This window comes from Calonectris borealis, chromosome 9 (assembly GCF_964195595.1).
Source record: "Calonectris borealis chromosome 9, bCalBor7.hap1.2, whole genome shotgun sequence".
In the NCBI taxonomy this organism is placed as follows: domain Eukaryota; kingdom Metazoa; phylum Chordata; class Aves; order Procellariiformes; family Procellariidae; genus Calonectris; species Calonectris borealis.
The window spans coordinates 16560337-16583551 of NC_134320.1; the positions used below are offsets into that span (position 1 = coordinate 16560337).

General features: G+C 49.5%; 1 protein-coding gene across 2 annotated transcripts in view; it reads right to left on the reverse strand.

The window, feature by feature from the left end:
• Window positions 1-14128, reverse strand: part of CCDC50 (coiled-coil domain containing 50) — a 45277-nt gene extending 31149 nt beyond the window's left edge. Inside the window, exon 1 of one of the 2 annotated variants that reach the window (XM_075157092.1) lies at window positions 13979-14128. In XM_075157092.1, the coding sequence (XP_075013193.1) occupies window positions 13979-14027 (49 nt within the window). In that variant the 5' untranslated portion in view covers window positions 14028-14128. The remainder of the gene's footprint in view (window positions 1-13978) is intronic. The other variant, XM_075157093.1, reaches the window with a different exon arrangement.
• Window positions 14129-23215: the final 9087 nt, after the last annotated feature.

Consider the following 23215-nt stretch of genomic DNA (forward strand, 5'->3'; position numbering starts at 1 on the left):
AAATGAAGTTTCATTGGCGCTAGTCCTCATCCCCTGTCCAGTTTCAGTGTGGCCCCAGCATGCTCATTACTAGGTATTACATCCACTGGGTTTGTGCTGAGAAATAGGATAGCCCCAATGACAATGGAGACACTCACAATTCCTCCTCTCCAAGAGACTTCATATTTAAGGGAAAAATCTATTTCCTTATTCCCTAACTGTATGCCTAAAAAATGAAAGGCAAGGTTAATGTTCCGTTCACTGCTGCGAATTAACTTGATTTCCCATCTCCGGGCCCTGGCCATAAGCCATCAGACAGTCAAACAAGCAGCAGGGGTGCAATCACAGCAGCTACAATTGGCAAGTCCAGTGAAGCGTGAAACATTAACAACAGGTTTACCATAGTCTGATTAAGCCAATCTGCCTTGGCACAGCAGGGAGCAGGCCTAGGATATGTGCTTCTGGCACAGCTGTCAATGAAAGTAATGCCAGCCCAGGAATCCCAGCCGCTGCCACAGCCAGCAGAGATGCCAGCAGGGGAGGACGAGGGCAGAAGCATGCTTGAAGCATCATCCTTTGCAGCAGTGGCGGGCTGCAAATCCATGCAGCGGCATGGAAGAGGGAGCTCACTTGCTTGAGGGATCCTGAAGAGCCTCTCTGCAAGCTCCAAGCACAAGTATTCTCCACCGGTAGGAGTTCACCCCGAAAATAGGTCTTTCTAAGCATCAGTATATCTGATGAGGCTCTTGCAAGCATGGTTGCAAGCCCTGCCTTTATGGCCGAGTGTGCTGGTTTTGGCTGGGGTAGAGTTAATTTTCTTCCTAGTAGCTAGTATGAGGCTACATTTTGCATTTGTGCTGAAAACAGTGTTGACAATACAGGGATGTTTTAGTTCCTGCTGAGCAGTGCTTACACAGAGACAAGGCCTTTTCTGCTCCTCACCCCACCCCACCAGCGAGCAGGCTGGGGGTGCACAAGAAGTTGGGAGGGGACACAGTTGGGACAGCTGACCCCAACTGCCCAAAGGATCATATCCCATACCATATGACGTCATGCTCAGCATATAAAGCTGGGGGGAGAAGAAGGAAGGAGGGGGATGTTTAGAGTGATGATGTTTCTCTTCCCAAGTAACCATCACACATGATGGAGCCCTGCTTTCCTGGAGATGGCTGAACACCTGCCTGCCGATGGAAAGTAGTGAATGAATTTGTTTTGCTTTGCTTGGGTGCGCGGCTTTTGCTTTACCTATTAAACTGTCTTTATCTCAATCCATGAGTTTTCTCACTTTTACTCTTCTGATTCTCTACCCCATCCCACCGGGGGGGAGTGAGCGAGCGGCTGTGTGGGGCTGAGTTGCCAGCTGGGGTTAAACCACGACACTGAGATGAGAATGTCTCTAGGTACAACAACTTGGCAAAATTTCACGAAATAACCTTTTCCTTTTTATATTCTGCCACCTGCCTCACTAGCTTTCTCCAGCATTACCTCAGCTCCGTAGCTCAGCATTTCTAACACCAAACTGCTTCCGAGAGAGTGAGGTAACCACAACAGAGGAGCAAAGGCAGCCTTAGCTGTTGCTAGCGATGCTTAGGTGTGTAACAAAGAGGTAGGTAACGTCCAGGATCGGGCGGCATGAATGCGTACTGCCTCTACAAGAGGTCAAACCCCACCGCCTTCTCAAGCAAGGCTCACAGCAAACACCCCCCCACTTCTGCCTGAAGTCTTAGACCGTGCTTTGACATCCACTGAAGGGCCCACGGGCCCGTTTGGTTCACGTGGCCCGTATGCTGTGCTCTGGGACATCAGCCAGTTCAATGACCCAGAGACCACACACACATGCTCCAAGCATTTCCTTTCGGGTCTTAAAAACCATCTCTTGCCACCCAACATTTTCCCGTCAGCATCATGTGCTGGATAATTCACAAAATAAACTAGAAGGTGTGAGTCATGCTGAGTTCAGAGCATCTGCAGTTTTTGAATCCTGAAGGACAGGAGGGAGAGGAAAGACAAAAGTAACACAGGAAAAAACAGTTTCATCAGCTAAAAATCACTTTTTAGGGCCTACAGAGCTGACAACGTAAGTGGCAAGCAGCAAGTGCAGCCTGTTACAAGCCAGCAGTCTCAGGAAGATGCCAAGTTATGAAGATCCCTGCAGACTAGAAAGCAACCTGGGACCTCATAAAGACTCCTACCAGCAAGGACTGGCCAGGCCACTCCAAGCCAGGTAAGCCCTCCAAAATCTGCAGATCGCTTCCTTGAAACAAAGCCAACATGACCAAGCAGCCACCCAGCTGGAGGTGAGAGGCAACCCAGAGGGCAGTTTCCAGAGGCAACATGCAACTGGGACGTTTCCTTCTCACCCCCAGCAAAGCTGCTCTGTGAGATACCTGGCCTGACCTCAGCGTTTCTCATCTCCGTCCTGCCCCTCCCATCGCACCAGGAGATTCCTGAGCTCCTGCTACCACACACGGGTGCCGACGGAGGCTGGCCAGGACACGCCTCGGCTGCTGCAGCTGCACTTACACAGACGGCATTCCTAGGACCTTGTTCACCAGGCACCATCAGTGCCAAGGACATCAGAAAACTCGCACACAGGAGGAAGGTGGCTCCCAGGCAGAGGGCAGGGCTGGGCAGCCTGGGGAAGGGAACGATTTCTGCATTTCAGCCGCAGCACCAGAGCATCTCACATAGCCGGGAGCTCTGAGGCAGCACAAGGAGACTGGGCAGTCCCATGGGGAACCAAACTGAGGGGGTCTGGGCCTAATTCTTAAAAGCAATGTAAAAAAATATTGCCACAGAACCATGTTTTTAATATTGGCAGTCTCAGCCTGGAAGCTAAGAACAGCTTGGGATTTGGGAAGGTTATCCTTTCTGCTCTAAGTTAATGCCTTGAGGTCAAGGCCATGAGAAGTTTGTGCTCTGTCTGCACTGTTCTCCAACAATAAGCTCTCACCTGCCCAACAATGCTTTAAAAAGGAAGACTATATTTTGGAACCAAATCCTCAGAACATGAGTCTATTTTTTAACCTGCCTTGAAATAGAAATCAGCAGCATTCACAAAATGCCTTCTCTGAGGCTACCAATTTGGCATTCTCACTTCTGTAGACCTGCCTGCAAACCGCACTGTAGAAGAGTCCTCAAGCTGAGAGAGCATCTGCTGAACACCCCAAAGCAGGTGGTGATGTGCTTGCACAGTATGAACAGGTAGCTGGAGATACCTAAGATTGCAAAAAAATAGCACCACAAGGGAGCTCAAAAGGTCATTCTAGAGCATGCCCCAGCCACAAAATTTGATAAAATTTATCATTCTGCCTTTATTACAGAAGGCTGCCATCTTTTTCATCATTGGAAAATTGCACCCTACATCGCTTCATCTGCAATCTTTCTAAATAAGAGCAACTCTTCTTATCCCCCAAGCTTAAAACACAACCCATAGGTCAAGAATGCTAAAAACCATGTCTTTGACTTCCAGAAGAAAATGTTGAGTTGAAGCACTTCCAGCTTGTACATACAGACGTACCTGAAAATGGCCTTGAACCTTAAGGAGTACTGCCACCCATGCTTTGAAAATTCAGTCTTTTCAGCCAGGTCCAGCTGGGTCCCCAGATATGAAGTACTTCGAGTCACAAGAACTTTCCAGAACCCCTCAGTCCTATAGCCAACATTGCTGCTACAGCTGCTGCCTCCTATTCCAGAAATGTCTGTGCATTGAGGGGCTGAATACATACAGTATTTTGCCACTTTAAAACAGAGAGCAGATATATAAGCCACGATACGTTAATGTCTGCAAGCCATTACCTGCCAGACTCGGAACACCATTACCTCCATAGCTCGCTCTTGAGTGCCCCAGTGTCCATCAGCCTGTACAGGATTGCCTAAACCTAAAAGGTCACCAATGAACTCAGCCATCGCACTGCGGACCCATCAGTAACACCCAGGTGGGCAGGTATAAAAAACTCAGGGTAGATATATTGGTCAGGGATAGCTTGGCTAATTTAACACCACAGTCAAGTAGTAGACCCCAGGCAGCCAAACACACACTTCACTGACAATATCTGAGGCATAACTGGGTCTGTGTGTGGAGGAAGTTAATCTTAATCATCAATGAGAACAAAAGTTGCTTCTGTAGTCGTCCTCTCCAGCATCTGACACAGCTTCAGCTGACTCAGCTAACACCACATGTGCAAAATGAACAATCAACAATAAAGACAGGGAGAAGTTTTCCTAGCAGTCAACTTTCACCACTGCCTCCCAACCACGGATCAGAGCAAAACAAACAACACTGCCTCCAACAGCTGTGTCTACCCTCACTTTGCCCACATGTCCATGTCTCCACATGTCAGCAGAGTGCGGGACAGGAGTTACCTTCACCAGGAGAAGTCAAAATCCCTGGCTCACATAGATGTCCCCATGAGCACTACTGTAGCTGTAAAACATGCCTTCAGCAGTGTCTCATGGATCATATGACACTGTCCTTTTCTGGAGGCTTTTTTGTTTCTTTTGCAGACAGGATGTCATGGCAGTTTTAGTTTTAAGCCCAACACCACTCATTTAAACTGGTGTAAGGAAGAGGGGAAAGAAGAACAGTCTCCTTTCATGCACAACTCAAAACAGCCACCCACTCAGAAAACTGCTCAGGCATGGAGCTTGTATCTCAAGAGATTTGCACTATATACGCTCCCTTCTCCCAGACCCATCTCAACGGTGATCACCGTATTTTGCTTTGATCTGTTTATTTCAGCTTTTATTTCAGCATTTTATACCACACAAAACTCTTGGAAGGACACATTGAATTTCCCAGACAGGCAAAAACTTCTCTTCTCTGCTAAATGCGAGCCTAAATGCCTTGCTCAGTTCAGTAGCTTCTCTGCAGAGAGGTGGCAGGTCCACTTTGTGGTTCAGGGTGCCTTTCCAGAACCATGGCACGCTGGATCTCGGATGCTTCACTAGCATTTCTAGGCCCTCAGTTTCAGTCTGTGGTAAATAAGCTCACACAGCAGCTCCAGAGAGGCAGGCAGGTAGCTGGGAGCAGAGATAATTCAAAGTGTCAGCTCTCCCAGGCTTCTCCTCCAGCTTAATCCTAGAAGATAATGTAGCAAAATACAAGGGACACAGGATTCAGAAAGGGAGCTCTCAATGCCCCTCTGGTCCAAGTTCATGCACTCACTCAGTTTGGTGACTGTTTATGCAAGGCTGACTTCTGAAAGCCTGACGCCCACGCAGAAGGTGCCAAGTGCCAAAAAAAGGTTCCAGTTCCTCTCAAAACCCCACGGTGTGGTTTTACACCACAGGGACCCGCAGTCATTTGGAGGAACAAGCATCTCTGAAGAGAACAAGCAGAAGAAAGACTCCCTCAGAGATGCCACTTTCTTTTCAGCCTCCGGGTGACTAGAGCCAAGCCTGAGACTGCTCCGAGGCTAAACCAGAGCTGCAGCTGGAAGGATGGACCACAGCATGAGTGCACAAGCGAACAGGCCAGGTTTTATTCATCCAGATCAGATACCAAGAGAAGCAAAGCTCTAGATGGGCCTCAGGGCTGCCTCCCAGGCTTGCTGGAAACCTGGCCAGCTGTTGCATTAGAAGCTGGAGGTGTCTGAACTGATCCTGCAATCAGCTCAGATTCTTGCACAGATTCCCATCAGCTTCCTTCTTCCTAGAAAGGTGGCTGCTAGGCTGCGAGGACTCCTGTCTGTCACCCGTTCAGCTGCTGCCAGCACTGCAAGTCTGCTCTGCGAGAACAACTTTCCTCTACCTAACCAACTGAGGATGCTCCGCTTCTTTTCAAAACCCCTTTTCTTTGCTCCGCCAGCTCCTCAGGGGTACTGTCTCCTCTCCCCCCTCGCTTCCCACGTTTAAGTTCTCCAGGTTTATTAGTCAGCTCTGGAGAACACCAAGTACCAAAGCTGGCCCCAGATCAGTCAAACCTTCACATCCATCTACAAAAGAGTCACAAATCAGTAAAGTTGCAGCACTAACAATACACGTCCCCCTTCCTGTCACAGCATTGCGTTGGCACGCTGCCCTTAGAGTGACTACAGATTTAAAACAGTGGCATAAGAGGGTAACAATAAGCCCCTGGCCTCTGCAGCCAGATGGGCAGGGAGGCAGAGCTCCCAGCATCAACCTGGGGCAAACCGCTTTGCGGCATCTGTGCCCACAGCTCACGTGCATTGCAAAGCACAAGGGAGAAGCAGGCTGGCAGCCCTTTAAATGCCTCCTCTCTGAGAGCTCAAAATGAGCTCCAAGTCAGTGAGAACTAAAATTTTTGCTTTGGGACCTGAATCACCTTTAGGTGATACTGTATACTCAGAACTTCTTTATAAAAAAAACAAAACAACAACAACAAAAAACCAAAACACAACACAAAAACAAACAAACAATTAAAATCAGGACCTAACAAGTTCACCTGCTACATGGCCAGAGCTGACGCTCTGGGCAATGCCAACCACCTGGAGTACCAAGTAACTGAGCACTGTAATCAGAGCTGGAGGCAAACCTGCCTTTTCCACCTGTATCAGGGATGCAAGGAATGCAGGCAGGGCCATGCAGCCCTAGAGCCAAGGGCCCAGTCCCTCCAGCGCTGCAAATAAGGTCAGGAGAGCCCAGCCTCTTCCCAACACCAACTTCCTTCGGAAACCTGGCGCCGACCGAATCGCCTGCAGGAGAGCACAGCCCTGCGAACAGCAGCGCTCTCTGCGTGCCACAAAAACAGCCAACACCCTGGCGGCTTGGAAAATTCCCAGGTCTTTCCCTGCTGTCCTCCACCGCTTCACCCCAGCCCCCAGCAGCACTGCCAAAGGCTCCAGGAGGCGCTGGTGAATTTAGGACATAAATCCTCCCCGTCCCACCAGCCGGCACCCCAATAATAAAACTAACTCCAGAACAGAGGGAGAAAAAATTTCTTCCCACCAGGATCCCACAAGTAATGTTTGCCATATCCATAACAGACATATGATAAGCTCAGGTGCTTTTGCAGTGCAAAGCTGTTCTGCCATGCAGAGGGGGAGAAGCTTTCCGTCCACGTCAGGGAAGGCTGCCCCGAGCCAGGCCAGCGCTCCCCCAGCCCATGTGCCAGGTCGGTGGTGACAGTCCCTCTGTGAGGAACATTCCTTGCTGGGGCACACTCCAGCCTCTTGTCCTGTCTGGCTGTAAAGGGCCAAAGCTATACGCACTGTGTCTTTTGGAGAGGTTTCTGCAGAAAAAAAGAAAATAAAAAACAAACCACACCTCTCGCAGCCAGAAAACATTCCTGTTGCATAAACTTCCTTCCTCCCTTTTGTCCCATTACTTCTCGGGTCAGCCCTGTCAGAGTCCTTAAGGTATGCCTGTCTCAGTGCCTTCAAATATTTGCTCATTTATGTCTTCTTCCCCTTTGTCATCACTTACTGAACACCACATATTGAGCCCACACAACATTTCCTCTTAAGCCGATTCCTCCAGCCACGGAGTCCTGGTTCAGCAGAAAGGCTGGGAAAAGAACAAACCATACCCATATGCACACAGGAACTCCAAGTTTTACTGCACACAGCTTTTTGCACCTCCTTTAAAAAGAGAAGTGAAGAAGAGTGACTCACTTGCAAACCCACTTCGACTTTCTGTCCTGAACAGCACTCACCGCAGGCAGGGCTGCCAAGAGTGCACGGACCAAACCCCTACCAACCCAGGCCTGAGCCCAAAAGATCTCACCATTTTTATTTGTCTGACAGAGCATCGTGGCGATGGCACTGTGGGTTGGTACGCAATTAAAATAATCATCACTTGAGCTTCCGGAGCCTCACACAAAATCCTTGGGCTGGGGCAGAAGGGCTGTGCCGGGCTTCTGAGCAGACTTTCATCCACACCTTTCTCCCCAGAGAAAGTAACACTTCTGGCAAGCTTAATTCACAAGGTGCCTGGGGTTATAGGGTGGATTTTTATGAGCACCCAGGCCTAACTGATCTCCTTTGCTCAACGCAAGGTTCGCAACAGCCCTGCCTTGCATCTCTTATACATACAGTGTGATGCTGCACTTTCCTGCTGACTTTCCAGCCCTGCTAAAAGTCTCTCCCAGCTGCCATACAGTGCCAAGGCCATACAGCGCTCACTCAACGACCTGTGTAGTATCTTTTCATGTACTGAGAAAGAAAACAGTGGGAAGGCTCCAATTTCTATTTTTAAAAAGGAAGTATAAATGAAGCATCAAGGGACTTCCACGAGGTCCCATCATGTGTCCCGTGGAAAAGGCAGCACTGTAAGGTGAACACGGAGCATCCCTGACACACAGCAGCCTCCAGCAAGCCAGCAGCCCTGCTTTCCCAGTGCAAATGCCCAGCAAATGCCCTTTGCTCCCTGCAACGCAAGCCACCAGCAGCAGAACAGCAAATATCTTTATCACCTTTTTGGAGAAAGACAAAAGGACACGCCAGCAGCAAGTGCCACGCCAGAAACTGGACCTAAGCTTCTTGAGTGTTAAGGCAGTTTTACCAACGACCAACCTCCTTCCTCAGTCCTTCAGCCTTCAAACCAGCACTAGGCAGAGGAGTGGCAGCAAGCAAGGGGGAAGCCAGCCAGCTGGGGACACTCTGGGAAGGGGACGAGGAAGCAGGGAGGGAACATGTTGCTTCATCCTATAAATCACCACATTCATGTGCACTGGATGTCTCTGAGCAAGAAAAAGAAAAGCTTATTCCAGCAAAACAGAGAAGCTTCACGCAGCCCCAAGGCACGTCCCACTGCTTCTCCCAGCGGGGTTTTCCTTGTGCCCAGAGACAGCACAACTGTCCTCTCCTGCTCCTTGCGACAGCCATCTCTAACTCCCGCCTGGAATGAGCGCACCCTCTGACGTTGCTCATGGCCACAGGAAATTAATCATTAAACAGAGGCCTGTGGCCACAGTAAACACAACACTGTCTGCAACACACCGCTCAGCTGGGATCACTACTCGGAGAGCAGCAACGGGTGATGGCCAATGTCCTGGTATCACAAATGGGGGAAGCCCCCCCCCCCCCACCACCTCCCTGCATCCCCAGGAATCAGGGCAAAACAGACTGTGCCCCCTCTTATTGCAGTCCAAAAACTTGTCAATAACTAAGGAAACATCTCTGCAGAAGGCATCAACGCACGTCTAGAAGCTCCTCTCTGCCAAAGACTGCTTTTTAAGCAACCTTTTTGCCTCGGTACAACCTCCACGGCAGCTCACAGAGGACAAGTGCTAAGGATTTAAGGGATGGGAGGAGGCAGATCCGCTTGTTCAGTTGCATTTTGGAGCCAAGAGCATGAAATATGCTAATCCTGCCCATCTCCTCTGCCAAGCGCTGCAGACCCAGAACAACTGAATGCATAATAAAACTTTCACCCAGCTTTAACCAGAAGTGAAATGAGTACCATACCTCAACTACTGAATTCATGCACGCTGGAAAAACAGACTTCCTATTACTCAGAAGAGCTGGACATGAACCAGTGACCTAGAAAGAAAAGCCTGCGTCTATGTCCCATCACTCTCCACCTCCTCGTTGCCCTCGAGCCATCCAGCTTGCCTGTATTTTTCAGAGCCCTTCTCCGGGGAAGTCACAAAGCAGAAAACCATGACACTGCACATCATGCTGCAAGGAAAAATCTCAGCTGGAGCCAAAGGGCATGGGGCAGGTGGCTTCACAGTGACCTGGCTGACCCTCAACTGCTCTCAAAATTGTTGCCCTGATTATACTAATCCAGTTAAAGGCCAACCCTTCCTTCACATGCATACGGCTGACACCTCATCCCTCAACGCCAGCCCCCTGAAAAATCCCACAGCAGAATCCCTCCTCACCAGACACCATGCCAGCCATCAACACTTTCTGAACCCACTTCCACCTTTGACAGACATCAAGTTTCTCCTGTCCACTGTCGTGTTGCTGAGCACACACGGGCACCTAAAGCCCCGATATAAGCCAACATCATCAGTCTGTTCCATGGGAGCCTGAGATACTGTACCTCAGAGCTGCCCCCCTTCCCCGGTCACTTGGCAAGTCAGCAGCCAGGAGGCTTTTATGGATGGAGTCTCAGCGAAGGTCATGTTAAACTGCAGAGGTCAGAGAGAAGGTGCTGTGGTTGGGAGGAAGAGGAAGACTGATGTTTACAGCAAACTTCTATTCAGTTTCTGTTAAGGCAAAAGAGAGCCAGCCAGGCCGCCTGCCCCAGAACACCTTGCCAGGATGGAAAATAAAGATTCAAGCCCTTCCTGTTTCCCCGAGGCTGCAGTCAGAGGTGTATCTTTTACTACCACGTTTGGGAAACTGGCCTCTCTGGCAGCAGACTACAACCAGCAGCATTTGAACGTACAGCTCAGGAGCTTCAGAAAGTCAAATCAGATGCTTAGTAGAAACCATAGTGCAAGCATTGTTGCCATGTCCCTTCGAGCACGGGTGGCATAATCAGCCTCTGTCAAGGTTAGAGCTCAAGGGAGACCAGCATGGCAGGGTTGGTTCTAACGATTGGCACAGATGTACTCCCCTTATACTTCTTTATAGTACTATTAAAAATAAAATTAAATAAAAACACTTAAGCCTCTGCTATTTTCCACAGTTCCAAAAAGCCATACACTGCGGGGGCAGAGTTCAGGGTCCCTCTCCTCTCCCCCCACCTCTCCCCTTCCTCTCCTCACCGAGGATTCAAACCGGCAGGAAGATCAGGAGCCCCTGGTAAGGAAGCCCGTACCGGGGTTTCACCCGCCACCCCTAACATGCTCTCAGGGACTGCACTGGACGAGGGACTGAGCCTCAGTCTTAGCAGCAGGCCTCCCCTTCGCAAAGCCGTTGCCACAGACCTCAGCCCTTTGGCAAAGGCAGCAACAGCAGACACCCTCCAGAGAGGGGCAAGGTCTGCACAGCTCCAAAATACCTCCCCAGGAGGGCAGGGCTGCCTCCCAGGTCCAAGAGGCAATACACAGCGCTTTGAGATGGCACGGGGAGCTGTGCCGAAGAGCTCATTTAAAACAGGCAGCCAAGGAGAGGGTGTAGCCCTTCCCAATTTTAGCTGCTAGTAATGGATCAGATCACAAGAGATGAGAGACAAACAGTTAGAGATCAAGCAGAGCCCAAGCCAGTTTCTTTTATTTCCTTTACGAGTAACTAATTAAAATAATATTTTCAGAATGCTTTTGTTCCCAAAACACTCACAAATGAGACCTCTAGTAAAAAAGATCTGCACACATAGAGCTCAGCAATCCCCTGGGGTGGGTCAAAAGAGCACACAGCAAAAGCTGCTTTGTGAAAAGAGAAAATGTCACAGACACTTGAGAGGCAAATAGAAATACAGGCAGAGAAACTCAGCCCACAGATTGCAACTAACACCAAAACCTTCAGCAAATAACTTACAAGAGCTTTACTGACCACAGTGGTCAGAACATCCACTTTACTGCCCATGGAAAAATGGCTCTGTAACACCAGGCTGCAGCACCAAGGTCTAGCTTATACTAGAAGAAAAGGAGTGTTTTAAGTGTTTTTTACACCAGTAAACCCCTGCCGACAAAATAAACTGGACCGGCTGAAGCAGTTTTCACTGGCAAAATGCCACCCATATCAGGTCTTCACCTAATAGAAATGCTTTTAAACATAAAAAAGAAAGTAAACACAAGAAGCGAGGCTTCCTGCAGCACCTAGCTACAGTTATCAGATTTTCACTGCCGTCATTGCACAGATATGACCTTGCTTGTAGAAGAGCTTTTGAGACCACACCAGAAGAGGAGGATGACGCTGTCTCGCAGCAGTCCCAGCCACCTGCAGCCAGGGAGAACCTGGACACCACCTCTCCTTCCGAAGGAGAGCTGGTGAAGAACAAAGTACTCAAACCAAAACAATGTTCTTCATTGTTAATGAATGACTAAGCTGACCTTTACCCCAAGTGAAGAAAGGGAATGTTTTTCCAGAAGGATCAACAGTGATTTCGCTATCAGGAACAATAAATATTTCCCTAGGTATGGAAGGCAATGCATTTCTTTCCTTGGTTGGCATTAACACCAAGCATGAAAAGATCTAATCCAAAGCATAGCTTGGTTTCAACACTTTCCACAATAAAACCAAATGATGTCACTAAACTCAAAGCGTGAAACATGCCTGAGGCTTTGCAGAACATGGCTCAGGCCTCATTTATTTTGCACGTTGGAGCTGCTCTGGGACACTACTTTAATCCAATTGCTATCACGTAACAAGGGATCGTCATACCAGGACAGTCTTGAAACTTAATCCACGCTAACCATAGGTGCAAATTCACCAAGGACTAGTTGAGCTACATTGCAACCCTGTAAACATACTTTCATTCAGCATGTAAGCGACCTTAACTCAGTCCAGTTAGTTCACTTCAAAAATGAATCCAGCTAAATCAAATCAAGGCTCCTTAAATTCTGAATAAGAGTGTCTACATAGGGATTTAATTCACTTTAATCAACCCACTGGAAAGGTTAATTGGATTAATTTTCTTGAGTAACCATGTGTGGACAGACTCTAAGGATGAGATCTTGGCCACACTAAAATGACCAATAACAGTTTTGCTAATGACTTAATGGGACCAATATTAACCGCTAAAACTTCAGCGCATGCACCTTACTTTTCTTCCAGTAACAGTAAGAAGTAAGCATGACAAGAGGACAAAAGGAACCTCCAGCTCCCTGCACAGACATAAGTCTTCTACTCTTGACTAGCTGAATCATTAAATTCACACTTGCTATTTTGTAAGAACTGAAATTTAACAAAAGAAAAAGAAATGGCCAGTGGCAAGGAAAACAAGTTTAAGGAATTTTGGTTGTATTTAGACAGGCACGCAGTGCTCTCTATTTACTACATTGTAAATCTAAAATAACTCGATTTTGACAGAGCTTCTACAGATTTGTATTACTGTCAGAAAGAACAGACTACCTCATACAAAGCTTTTTAAGCCCAAAGCAGCTCCAGGGCACCTTTAATCAAGCTTAAAGGCACACATGTGAAGCAGGTACTCTGCTAACACGGCAGCTGAGGCCGATCTGGCCCAACTGAAGGAGAATCTGTGCACTGAGCACAGCTAAACCGGCAGTCTCACGCAGCCGCTGCAGCTGGACGCCCAGGAAGCAAGCGGGGCCGCTTCCAGCCCACCCTTCCCCTGCACTCTTGGGGTGCAGGGGGATTTTGCAGGGTGGAGGAGGCTGCTTGGTGCTCCAAAGCTCAATGCAGGGCAAAGTCTTCACAAAAACCCCGTCGGCTCAAGTATTTTTTTAACCGGGACCTCAACATGGCCAGCAGTCCCCCTCAAATCACCAAATTTGTGGATATTCACAGTTCTGCTCCCATTTTTCCAATGCCCCGAGCGGAGCCTCCAAACCCAGCCGAGCCGTAACTGCAGGGAACATATTTGCAGGTCAGCACCCCGAAGTGTCTCCCGGCATTTCTCAGTAAGGCTCATCTCCCGTGCGAGCGCACCCCGGCCCCGCTCGCAGCCCTGCCCCTGCCCCAGCCCCACCGGCCGGGCGCGGCGGGGGGGAGCGGAGCAGAAGCGCCGGCGGCGGCCCCGGCGCAGACAAAGGGCTGGCCCCCGCCCCCAGCGCCGCTCCTCGCCTTCTCCCGGGGAGAAGCGGCACTGCCCCGCCCGCCCCCGCCGCACGCCCCGGGGAGGGGAGCCCCCTGAGCCGGAGGGCGGGCGCGGCTCTCCGTCAAGCTAATGCTGCCTCGTCCCCGCCGGCCCCCCGCCTTCCCTGCCCTCCCGCGACCCGCACAGCTGCGGAGGACAACGCACGGGAAAGCGGGACGACGCCCGCACACCCCGAAGGGCTCCGCGCAGCCCGCCCGCCCCGCGCGTCCGTATGGCGGCCGGAGCAGGGACCCCCCCGCCCCGCTGACCCGGCTCCACGGGGAGCGCCGCGAACCGCCCCGGCGGCTGGAAAATTTACAATAATAATGTTTTTTTCAAATAAAACAGTTCCTTCCCCCATTTCCCCCCAAACCGCCCCGTCCCGCCCGGCTCCCCGGGGCCGGGCTCCGCACCCCCCACACAACCCTGGGGTGACCCCTACCTTCTTTGACTCCGGGCAGCTTGGACTGGTCGATGCCGATCCCCGCCATGGCGGGGTGGGCCCGCCTGGCCGGGGCCGGGGCCGGGAGGGGTCGGCCCTCGCCCCCCGGTGAGGGCAGAGCCGCGGCGGCGCCGCCCGCGCCCCGCGCTACAAAGTTGCCAGCGGATGGAGACGGTGCGCCCGGCCGTACGGCGCGGGAGAGGGGACAGAAAGCGGCGGGGCGGGGCGGGGCGGGGCGGGGCCGGGCTGCCGCTCACCGCCCCTCTCCCCCCCCTGCGGAGGTGGGCGGGGGGGTCCCGGGCGTGTTTCCCCCTCCCCTCCTCCAGCCGTGCGCAAGCAGGGGCTGAGCGGGCAGGCAGCCTACGGGCGCGTTTATTTATAGTTAATTTTACTTTTTTCTTTTTCTTTTTTTTTTTTTTTTTTTGAAGCGGGGGCTGGAGACCCCCTACTACCGCCGGAGCGGCTTTTCAAACCGCTCGGACAGCTCGGGTCCCCCGGCGCTGCCCCGTGCCGGACCCGGGTGCCTCTGCCCCTGCTCCCCCTTCCCGACCCATCCGACCCCAGCGCCCGCATGTGCCCGCCGGCCTGGGAAATGCAAACGTGCCCAGGACGAGCCTCGAACGAGCCGAGGGCTCAGCGGCTGCCGCGGTCGCTGTATCGTGCACCTCGTCCTTCAGGGAGGGGAGGTGAGCGGGATGTGATGAGTTTGTCTGTTGGGACGGAGACACCTCGAGGAGGGCAGTGCGGAGGAGAGGTTTCTGGCCAAGGAGCACCTTGAGAGGCCTCAGAGCCCCAGTAGCGCTCTGCCACGTACGGGTTAGAGCCAGCCTTCAGCAGAGACCAGCAGGGATGGGGAGGACTTCCAGCTGCAGTCCACCTTTGTTTTCCAGCAGCAAAGAAACAGCATGAGATGATGTCCTCTGGGAAAACGGGAGGAGATAAGAGGAAGAGGATTTGGGATTTAGGGATGTCTGAGCTCCTCCAGGCTGTGCTCAGCACAGCCAATCACTTATGTAGACTGTTTAGTTTTTTGATCACAAATAAGCATGTATCTCAGGAGTATGCAAGAAGCAGATGAAATCAATATTACCACATTTGAAATAAGTGGCCCCAGCTTCTATTCTAATGTCCCATGGCCCTTGTGGCACTGGTGGGTATGGGGAAGCAGGAGTGAGAGAGGGGCTGAGCCCATCTTCTGCTCCCACTCTCCAACAGGCTCCGGGGAGCTCTGTGCCCTGGGTAACTGGGACGGGAGCTCAGAGGGAGACATGGCGGGATGTGAGATCTCAGAAAAAATGGCAAAGGGAATAATATCCCAATTTTATTGAAAAGTAAAAACATTAAAGAAACTGACTGCGAAAAAAGAATTGATTTCCAGAGGGTTAGCCGTGTGCTACTCCAGAATTTTCCAGTCCTGTTTTCTGAAACTTAGGAACTGTCTCCTTAATTCTGCCGCTTTTGAATGATGCTTTGTCATCCCCAAAGCAGGTATGCATAGACTTTGTCTTTAATTTGACTGCCTTTACCTTTTCTTCAACCACTCATCCTCCTCCACAGAAAAAGTCACTGGCTTGTCTATATTTATGATCCCTTCTCACTTACATGCACCTAGCACACCTCTCGTGTGCTAACACACGCCGAGAGCTGATGAGCCTTCTGCCTAGAAGGCTGTTGTACCCTTTTACCGAGAGGCGAGTGGTGCACAGGACGACCCCTGCTACACAGGTACTCCATATGATCATACAGATGGGGATTAGTCACAGGGTCTTGTCCCTCTAAGGGGCAGATCACACAGATTATCTTCTCTCACACTCCCAGCTCTGCCCAGCTCCTCCCTCTAAGCCCCCTGCCATTCACACAAGCGATACAACTGGACTGCTCACAACTAATCCCGGTGGTTACAGCCAGCTCCATGCTAAGGAAGGGTCTAAAAGTCCGTTTCCAGTTTCTCCTAAATTTGGGTTTTCCTGAAGTCAGTATATTCCTCAGGACATCCTTCACCCTTTACCAATCAAGCTTTTTGATCGCTGAATAAGCATTTCTTATTGGACAAAAGTGAGGACAAAAGAAGAGGCCAAGCAACCAGAAAGATACGGGATAAGTGGCACAGAACCTACCAATCTGACTTTCCAAAAATGGAATATGGTTTTCTCATGCCCTTCTCTCAGATTAAGGTATTCAATACAAAGCAGCAGAAGTTGAAAGCTTGAAGTGTTCACATGTACACAGCAGCTTTAATGCAACAGAGCCAACTTCATGACACAACTTTTAATCTGTCCATCCCAGTGATCCTGCATTTTACTCCATGAATGCAGTTTTTTGCTCCAGTCTTCAGTAATGAATTTGTATCATATTACATTGTCTGGCTAGGGCCAAAATCAGCAACATAAATTAGTCATAATCTGCACTGTATTCAAGAGATACCATGTTGGACAGATGTGACTTTGGCTGCTGTAAAAGAGAAGTATGTGCCTTGCTATGTGTAGCGCCACTAAAGCAAACTCTGGTACCTGATGCTCAGGGTCACAGCAGAGCGGTGCCTGAGGTTCCTGGGTTCAGGTTTCTACTACGCAAGTTACGCAGCTCTTCATGCCTTCCTGTCGCTCCCTTAATCATGCAAATGCATTTATTCTTGCACATCACTGAAGCTCAGTGATAGCAGTCGGATGGTGAGCTCTGCTAGGACCCAAGGAAACTACAGGCAGACAGTGCAAGTGACGTTATTTTTTGGTGCTGGAAATGAGGGGTACATCTCTAGCTGTCAGAGCACAGAAAGACTGGAACAGGCTCCTGGGAGGGGTAACATCAGCAAAACCATGTTCTTTAAGGCAGGGTCCTACACACCAAACAAAGCATTTTTTTACATTCTTGACACTGGACTTCCCGCTCATCTTAGCTTGACTTTTGAGATGTATTCAGATAAAATCTCTGAGATTGGAAGATGGCATGAATCACTTGAAGGCTATAGAAGGTTTCAAAGACAGCTACAAAAAACCAAAAATGACCACAGGGGGATTGGGCATGAGAGGGAATTAAACAGGATCCAGGGAATGAGTTACTGATGTCATGCTAGCACTGCAGTAGCATCATATCTTATGCTCCCAAAGGGCTTCTCATTGTGGTGTATCTCAAATCACGCTCCAGATTCTCACTTGTGTCTAAAAGCTGCTGCTTCTAGGCAAAAAGCATGGAAGGTGTTTGTCTGTTCTGCTAGACTGACATCAGCTTTTCCTGTGCAAATTGTACAGCATCTAGCTTGACAAATGGTATATGTTGCAGTGGGTAGATTAATCCCAATAAAGCTGAGAAGACTAACCACTTTATTTAAGATAATAATAAGATGACACTTCAATCTTTTATAAAAGCAGGTACTTAGTCTCACAGGAGCTTCTGTTGGAAGACAAGCCCATCTCATTTCCCAGGACAAAAGCAACTGGGAAGCTGATGCAGAATTTGAACTGAAGTGCATGGCACACACCTTTAACTCTCCTCTCATGGAGTAACTTCACTCAGGAGGGAATTTGCAGGGCTCTAGTCCAACCCTCTGTTCAAAGCAGGACTGGCTTCAAAATCTGATGAGGTTGCTCAGTGCTTTGCCCAGGTGAGTTTTGAAATCTCCAAGGCTAGAGATCACACCACCTTTCTGAGCTCCTGTTCCATTCTTTGCTCATTGTGATTTTTCTCCTTATATCCAGGTGGACTTCCCCTTGCTGCAAGCTGCGACCCCAGCCCCTTGTTCTTGTACTGTCACCTTGTTTGGCTCTGTGCATTCCAGCAGCCACTCTCCATGGCAGACCCCATGTGCCAGGCACACCATGGTCAGTGAGGAGTGTGCTCCAGCAGACAGCTGTGGGCAGGGGCTCAGAGGTGGCACCGCAGCTGGGACCGTGCCATTGCACAAGTCTTAAACCCCAGGGAGCCCCAGGACTGGGCACTCTCCCTACCTGCATCCAGACATCTGATCCTGCCCCCAAATACATGTCACTCCTGGAATGTACCCAGATTGTCACCCTAGTGCACCACACAACGCTATCCCAGCTCTCACAGCACTGAAAACACTCCTGAGGGGATGTGGAAAGCAGAGGCTGGAACTGTTAAAAACAGATAAAACCGACATTATCTGGACTGGCCCTCAGAAAAGCCACAGTGAGCTTTTAGGGGCAGGAGCTGCCAGGCAGAGCATAGGAGTGGCTTATGCTGCTAAGCTCTTCCTGCAGGCAGGGATAGACCATTTTGTGCTTGCTTCTTAAATAAACCGGGCACCTCTCCAAGTGTCCTGCTGTCATTTTAGGGCAACAGGATAACAACTGTGAAATAAATTAGGCCTCATCAAGATGTTCACTTTCAACAGAACAGTCTTTGTTAAAGTTTCCTTAATGATGGCAAGGCTAACTTCCAACTGATGAGGCTGCTGTGGGAACAGACACAGAGGATAATGATCCCGCAGGCAGGAGTGTGTGCATCAGTTAATGGTCAATACGAAGGGATGGAAAAAATGGTTCTAGGTGTCTCATTATATCAGGTGCCACACAAACCCATGTCCAAAACCTGTGGGTCAGTGGTAACTGATGCCAGGGGACTGACCTTCCTTCTCACCTGAGCTGGGGACACACACTTTTGTTTTTCTCCTCTTTGACCCACTTCAATCATTAACCTCCCTGCATTTCTGAGCTAAGATGCACTTGAAGAGAGGTTTGAAGTCCTGTACCAGAAGGGCCAATGTGAGGAAGCAAACATTACAGCATTGGCACAGAGCACCAAGAAGCAGGTGTGCAATTTCCATAGGGAGCTGCATGGTGCCTGCGGGAATTCAGGCTCCCTGAAGGACAAGGAGAGCAGGAGCCTGCAAAGACTAAGGTATTATAAAGCACACCAGGGGTAATGAATGGGGCGATTGCAAAGAATGAACAAAGAGAAAACTAAACTTGTGCTTATGTGTAATATAATGAGGAGCACTAGGAAAATCATGGGCTGTGCATTTACAGAACAAGGGTTTTTGTTGTCTTTCAAGTTGGAGAGAGATCCCATGCAATCTGAAGTCAGGTATGATGCTGCTCACAGCTCAGTTACATGCACAGATCAGATGTTTGTATAGGCTACCCTGGAAACTGCAAGGTGCAAATTAGCTCTGCATCTCTGCCCGCAATTTTACATATACATTTGCAAGGGTTGTAGTTTTGGTGATTTCCCCCCTCCCCCCCAAGTGAAACAGTGTTAAATTTCACATCAGCAAAAGAAACCAAATGCCTTCCAAAAAACCCTCCTTTACCAATGAAAGTGAGAAGTAACACTAAAATTGGTACATTTTCTACTTTCTTCTTCCCTCGTCCGCTATGCATCTTTCCTTTACTTTTATAGGTCAGAAGAACCGAGCCCCCCCAGAACAGGTATTTCTTATTCACTTAGTGCTCTGCAGGAAGCTACCTGCAAGCCTGCACAACGGAAGGTTAATAATAATAATAATAGAAGTGGCAGAAGCAGCACCTTGGCCGGTTCTCAGTTATTCAGTCATTACTGTCTGGATGAAACTTCACCACATTGATGTTGTTAGAGGGAGTTTGGTGGGGGCTGAAGTCGATGCTGTTCTCACCTAGCAGTAAGTTTGCTATATTCCACTCTGGAAAATTACTAAGTCTACCTAAAAATCACCTCTTTTGATTTCCACCAGCCCATCTTTTCTAGTTAAAAAAAAGTTATCAGGGTCTCAGTAGCCCTGGGTGCAAATGAAAAGCTAGGTAAGAAAACAGGCTCTCGGAAATGCAAGGATTATGGTTGTCTGTGCAAATTTCCTCAAAACAAAACAGATCTATGTACCCTCTAAGCCTTCCCTTGGGAACTGTAGTGAAAGTTTTCCAAAAAATGGGTAACATTTCTCAGCAAACCAAAAGGCCGGATGATGGGTACTGAGAGGAGGAAGAAGGAGAAAGGGGAACAACAGCATGAAAGCTGGCACTGTTAGCAGACAGGATTGACCTCCACAACCTTAAAAGTGCCCCAAGCAGCATTTTTAGCAGGAAATCACCCAGCCTTGTCTATACGGCCGTGGTATCCAAAGTAGTACATGTATAAGCTACATTCAATTTAGACTTACTGAGAGTGGCTGATTGAAGTAGAAGGAAGTGTGCAAAATTCAGGGGAAACACTCAAGAGACAGATGGATGCACACACTCATGCCCATACGATGGTTGCTGACCTCACCAAAGGTGGAGGTCCTTGATGCAGGTAGCATTGAGCATCTTCAGCCCATCTGCAACAAGAAAAATCAAGAGGCAGCTCATTCCTCTGTGGTCACATTGAAAGCTGCCAAGACCACATCAGCCTGTACAGCAGCCAGCAAATTTACCAGCTGGTGGCTGCAGCGTGGTCTGGAGGACACAGTGCCTCAACAACAGCCTTGGAAGTGCTGGGGGACTAGGGCTTTCTGAAGACACAACTCCATGCAGGCAGGCAGTGGAGATGTGCTAGCTCTGCAGAAGCTACCCCAGAACCAGCACAGCTTCCCTGGCAATTTCACCCAGAAGCCAGTCTAATTAGCCCATCCCAAGCACCACACTAACATGCACATACAGCTTTTTGGTGGCCAAGCTAGGGTCTCCACCTCATAGGGGAGATGCATCAGCTCCCTGGGGACAAGCTCAGGCAGCCTAGCACAGCCTGCTGCTACTTGGTAGAGATAACATATCTCATGCTTTGTTTCCCATACTTTTCCCCTCCATCTAGATAGTGGCAAGCTCCATCAGAAGCTACATGCCAGACCACCACTTTGGGTCCTCCTGGCTTTGCATGCTCACAGGATAAGTGGTAATGAACACTGACATCCATCCTCTAGAAGGAGTAAATGAGCCAAAGTCTGCCACTATTGGCAGGGTGATGGGCTTCTAACAGCATTTGTGGAGGGCAAGTCCCAGCTCTAGAAATCACCTCTTGTTGGCCATGTACTGTTTTGTTACCTCAGTTACCATTTCCACAAGTGGCTGTTCCCTAATGTCCTATAAATGAGAGAGGGAAGAGGTTCTCTAGAAAACCAAGCAGGCTCCTGCTCCAAGTCACTCTCAGCCTTCCTACTTCCACTGCCTTTACTGGGGGCCTAGGAAGACTCGCTTCCGTAGGGTGATGCTACTCTTGCAAAGACACCTCACAGCACCAGTTAGCACTCTGTCCCTGCTAAGTTCAGGGGCACTGCTCACACTCATCATCCAGGATGACCTCAGGGGCTGCAGAAGGTGATTCAGAACAGAGAAGGATCAAGCTCAGGGTAAATCTGATGATATAACCAGGTCATTACAGATCATGCCTCTTCACGACACCGTCCTGGGACAGGGGTCAGATTAGTCCTTACACAGCCACACCAATATTTACCATTCAGGAGCATCACTGAAGATTACTTTGAGACCAGCAGGTAACAGGATATTTCAAAGCAGAAAGGTTTTCTACATTGCCCTCATCTCCTCACCAGGAACCTCAACCAAGTAACCCCTGGTCAATAGGGATGGGAGACCGAGATCTGGTCTGGAAAAGGTTGGGATTATGAGGCAGAGGGGAGAGTGGTACCACGACTGCCTCTGCTCCCTACTTCTTCTCCATGAGCTGCCTCCTCTCACATCCCATGCTTTCACATTCCTGCATTACTCTTTCAGCCCCTCACTCCAGGAGAACACTTTGGAGCTGGCTCATTCTCTAAGAAGTTGAATGGTTTCCTGACAGCCCCCAGAGTGGGTGTGAAAGCCAGGCAGGCAGCCCAGCTGCACTTCTTACCCTCCACTGCCTTAACCACAAGGAACTGCTTCTCTTTAGTATAATGCCCATCTGATGGGAGATGGTGATGCTTCCCTCTGTGTGCTCCCTTGGTTTCTTGCAGTGAGGTGACAACCTGAGATGCTTTACACCCTACCTTGGACCTTTCCCTTTTCTTTCTCTAAGCAAGGAGACAGTTAAACAATAGCATCTAATTTTATGGCAGTAACAGGCCAAGCAACAGCTGAGTCCCAAAGACAAGCACGTAGAAGGGTGAACAAATTGCATGAGTCAGACTAAAAGCTTCATAAATATTGACTGGTTTTAACAGTCCCCTAAGGAACAGAGAATCTCATTTTATAACTACACCTCCCTCCCCATTATGCACTCCCTCCTCTCAGGGAGCTGCAAGGGGGGCCGCTCTTCTGGCTTATGTGCACATTATTTTAATTCCTTTCTGTGCAGCCAAGCTGCTCTGCCAGGGACGTTGCACCACACATCAGCAGAGTATCTGAGCGCCTTCCAGTGGCACTTTAAATAACGGGCCTGGAGTGGGTTTTGTTCTCTCAAGTTTGCCCCAGGATAGAAGTGACAAAGGCAGAGGAGAAATCAGATATTAAATGCATAAGGGATGAAGGCTAAAAAGGACAAGGTGGTTTTCAGTACCTTCTACTCTGATTCCTACCAGGTGAAGCACAGTTGGCACAGAGGAATAGATAGATGCAATAGGAATGTAGACAGAAGAGAGAAATGGTGTCAGGTCTACAATGGTGATACAGGCAAGAAAGGCAGACACTATGGAAGAGAGAAGGGACTTGGCTACAGAAGGTGGAAACAGTTTGTTGGGTGTGTGAATAGACAGAGGTGATAGAGGCATATGGTGGGACAGGGGGGTACACTGTAAGTCACTGCCCAGGATGGGGAGCAAGATGACTCCTGCCTTTCTGACATCGTGTATGAAGCTCACTTCACCCTGCTGTGAGGGCAGCTCTCCTTTCTTGCCTGCTAAAAGCTCACCAACTTCTTGCTTTGTTGGGGCTTTGTCAAGCCCCCACCCTGCCTTTCCCTCTACAAGGCATGTCCCCTCCTCATTTCCAAATTTGTTTGTCATTCCCCACCCTCATCTTGTTCTTAGAAACACTCTAGGCAAGAAAACAGTGATACCTGAGTCTCCCCATATGTACCACACAGTATAAACCTTGTCTCCACCAGCTGAGACTACCGGGTTGCAGCCAAGTCCCATCCTTGGTGCAGAGGTTGCAGGATAGTTCATATGCCCCTTCTCCCAATCTTAAGTAAAGGCTCTTCCTTGACAGGTCCTCCCACAGCAGGTTGTTTGCTTTGGGACCAAGCAAACTGTGGTTAAGTGGAGACCATAAGACCACAGCATGCTGTCGAGGCTCACCTGAAATACATAATGCATGTGATGTTTTCATGTGTTCTCAGGAAGCTCTGGAAAAGGAAAAAAATATCCTACCTCTCTCCAAACCCCAAACGTACGGC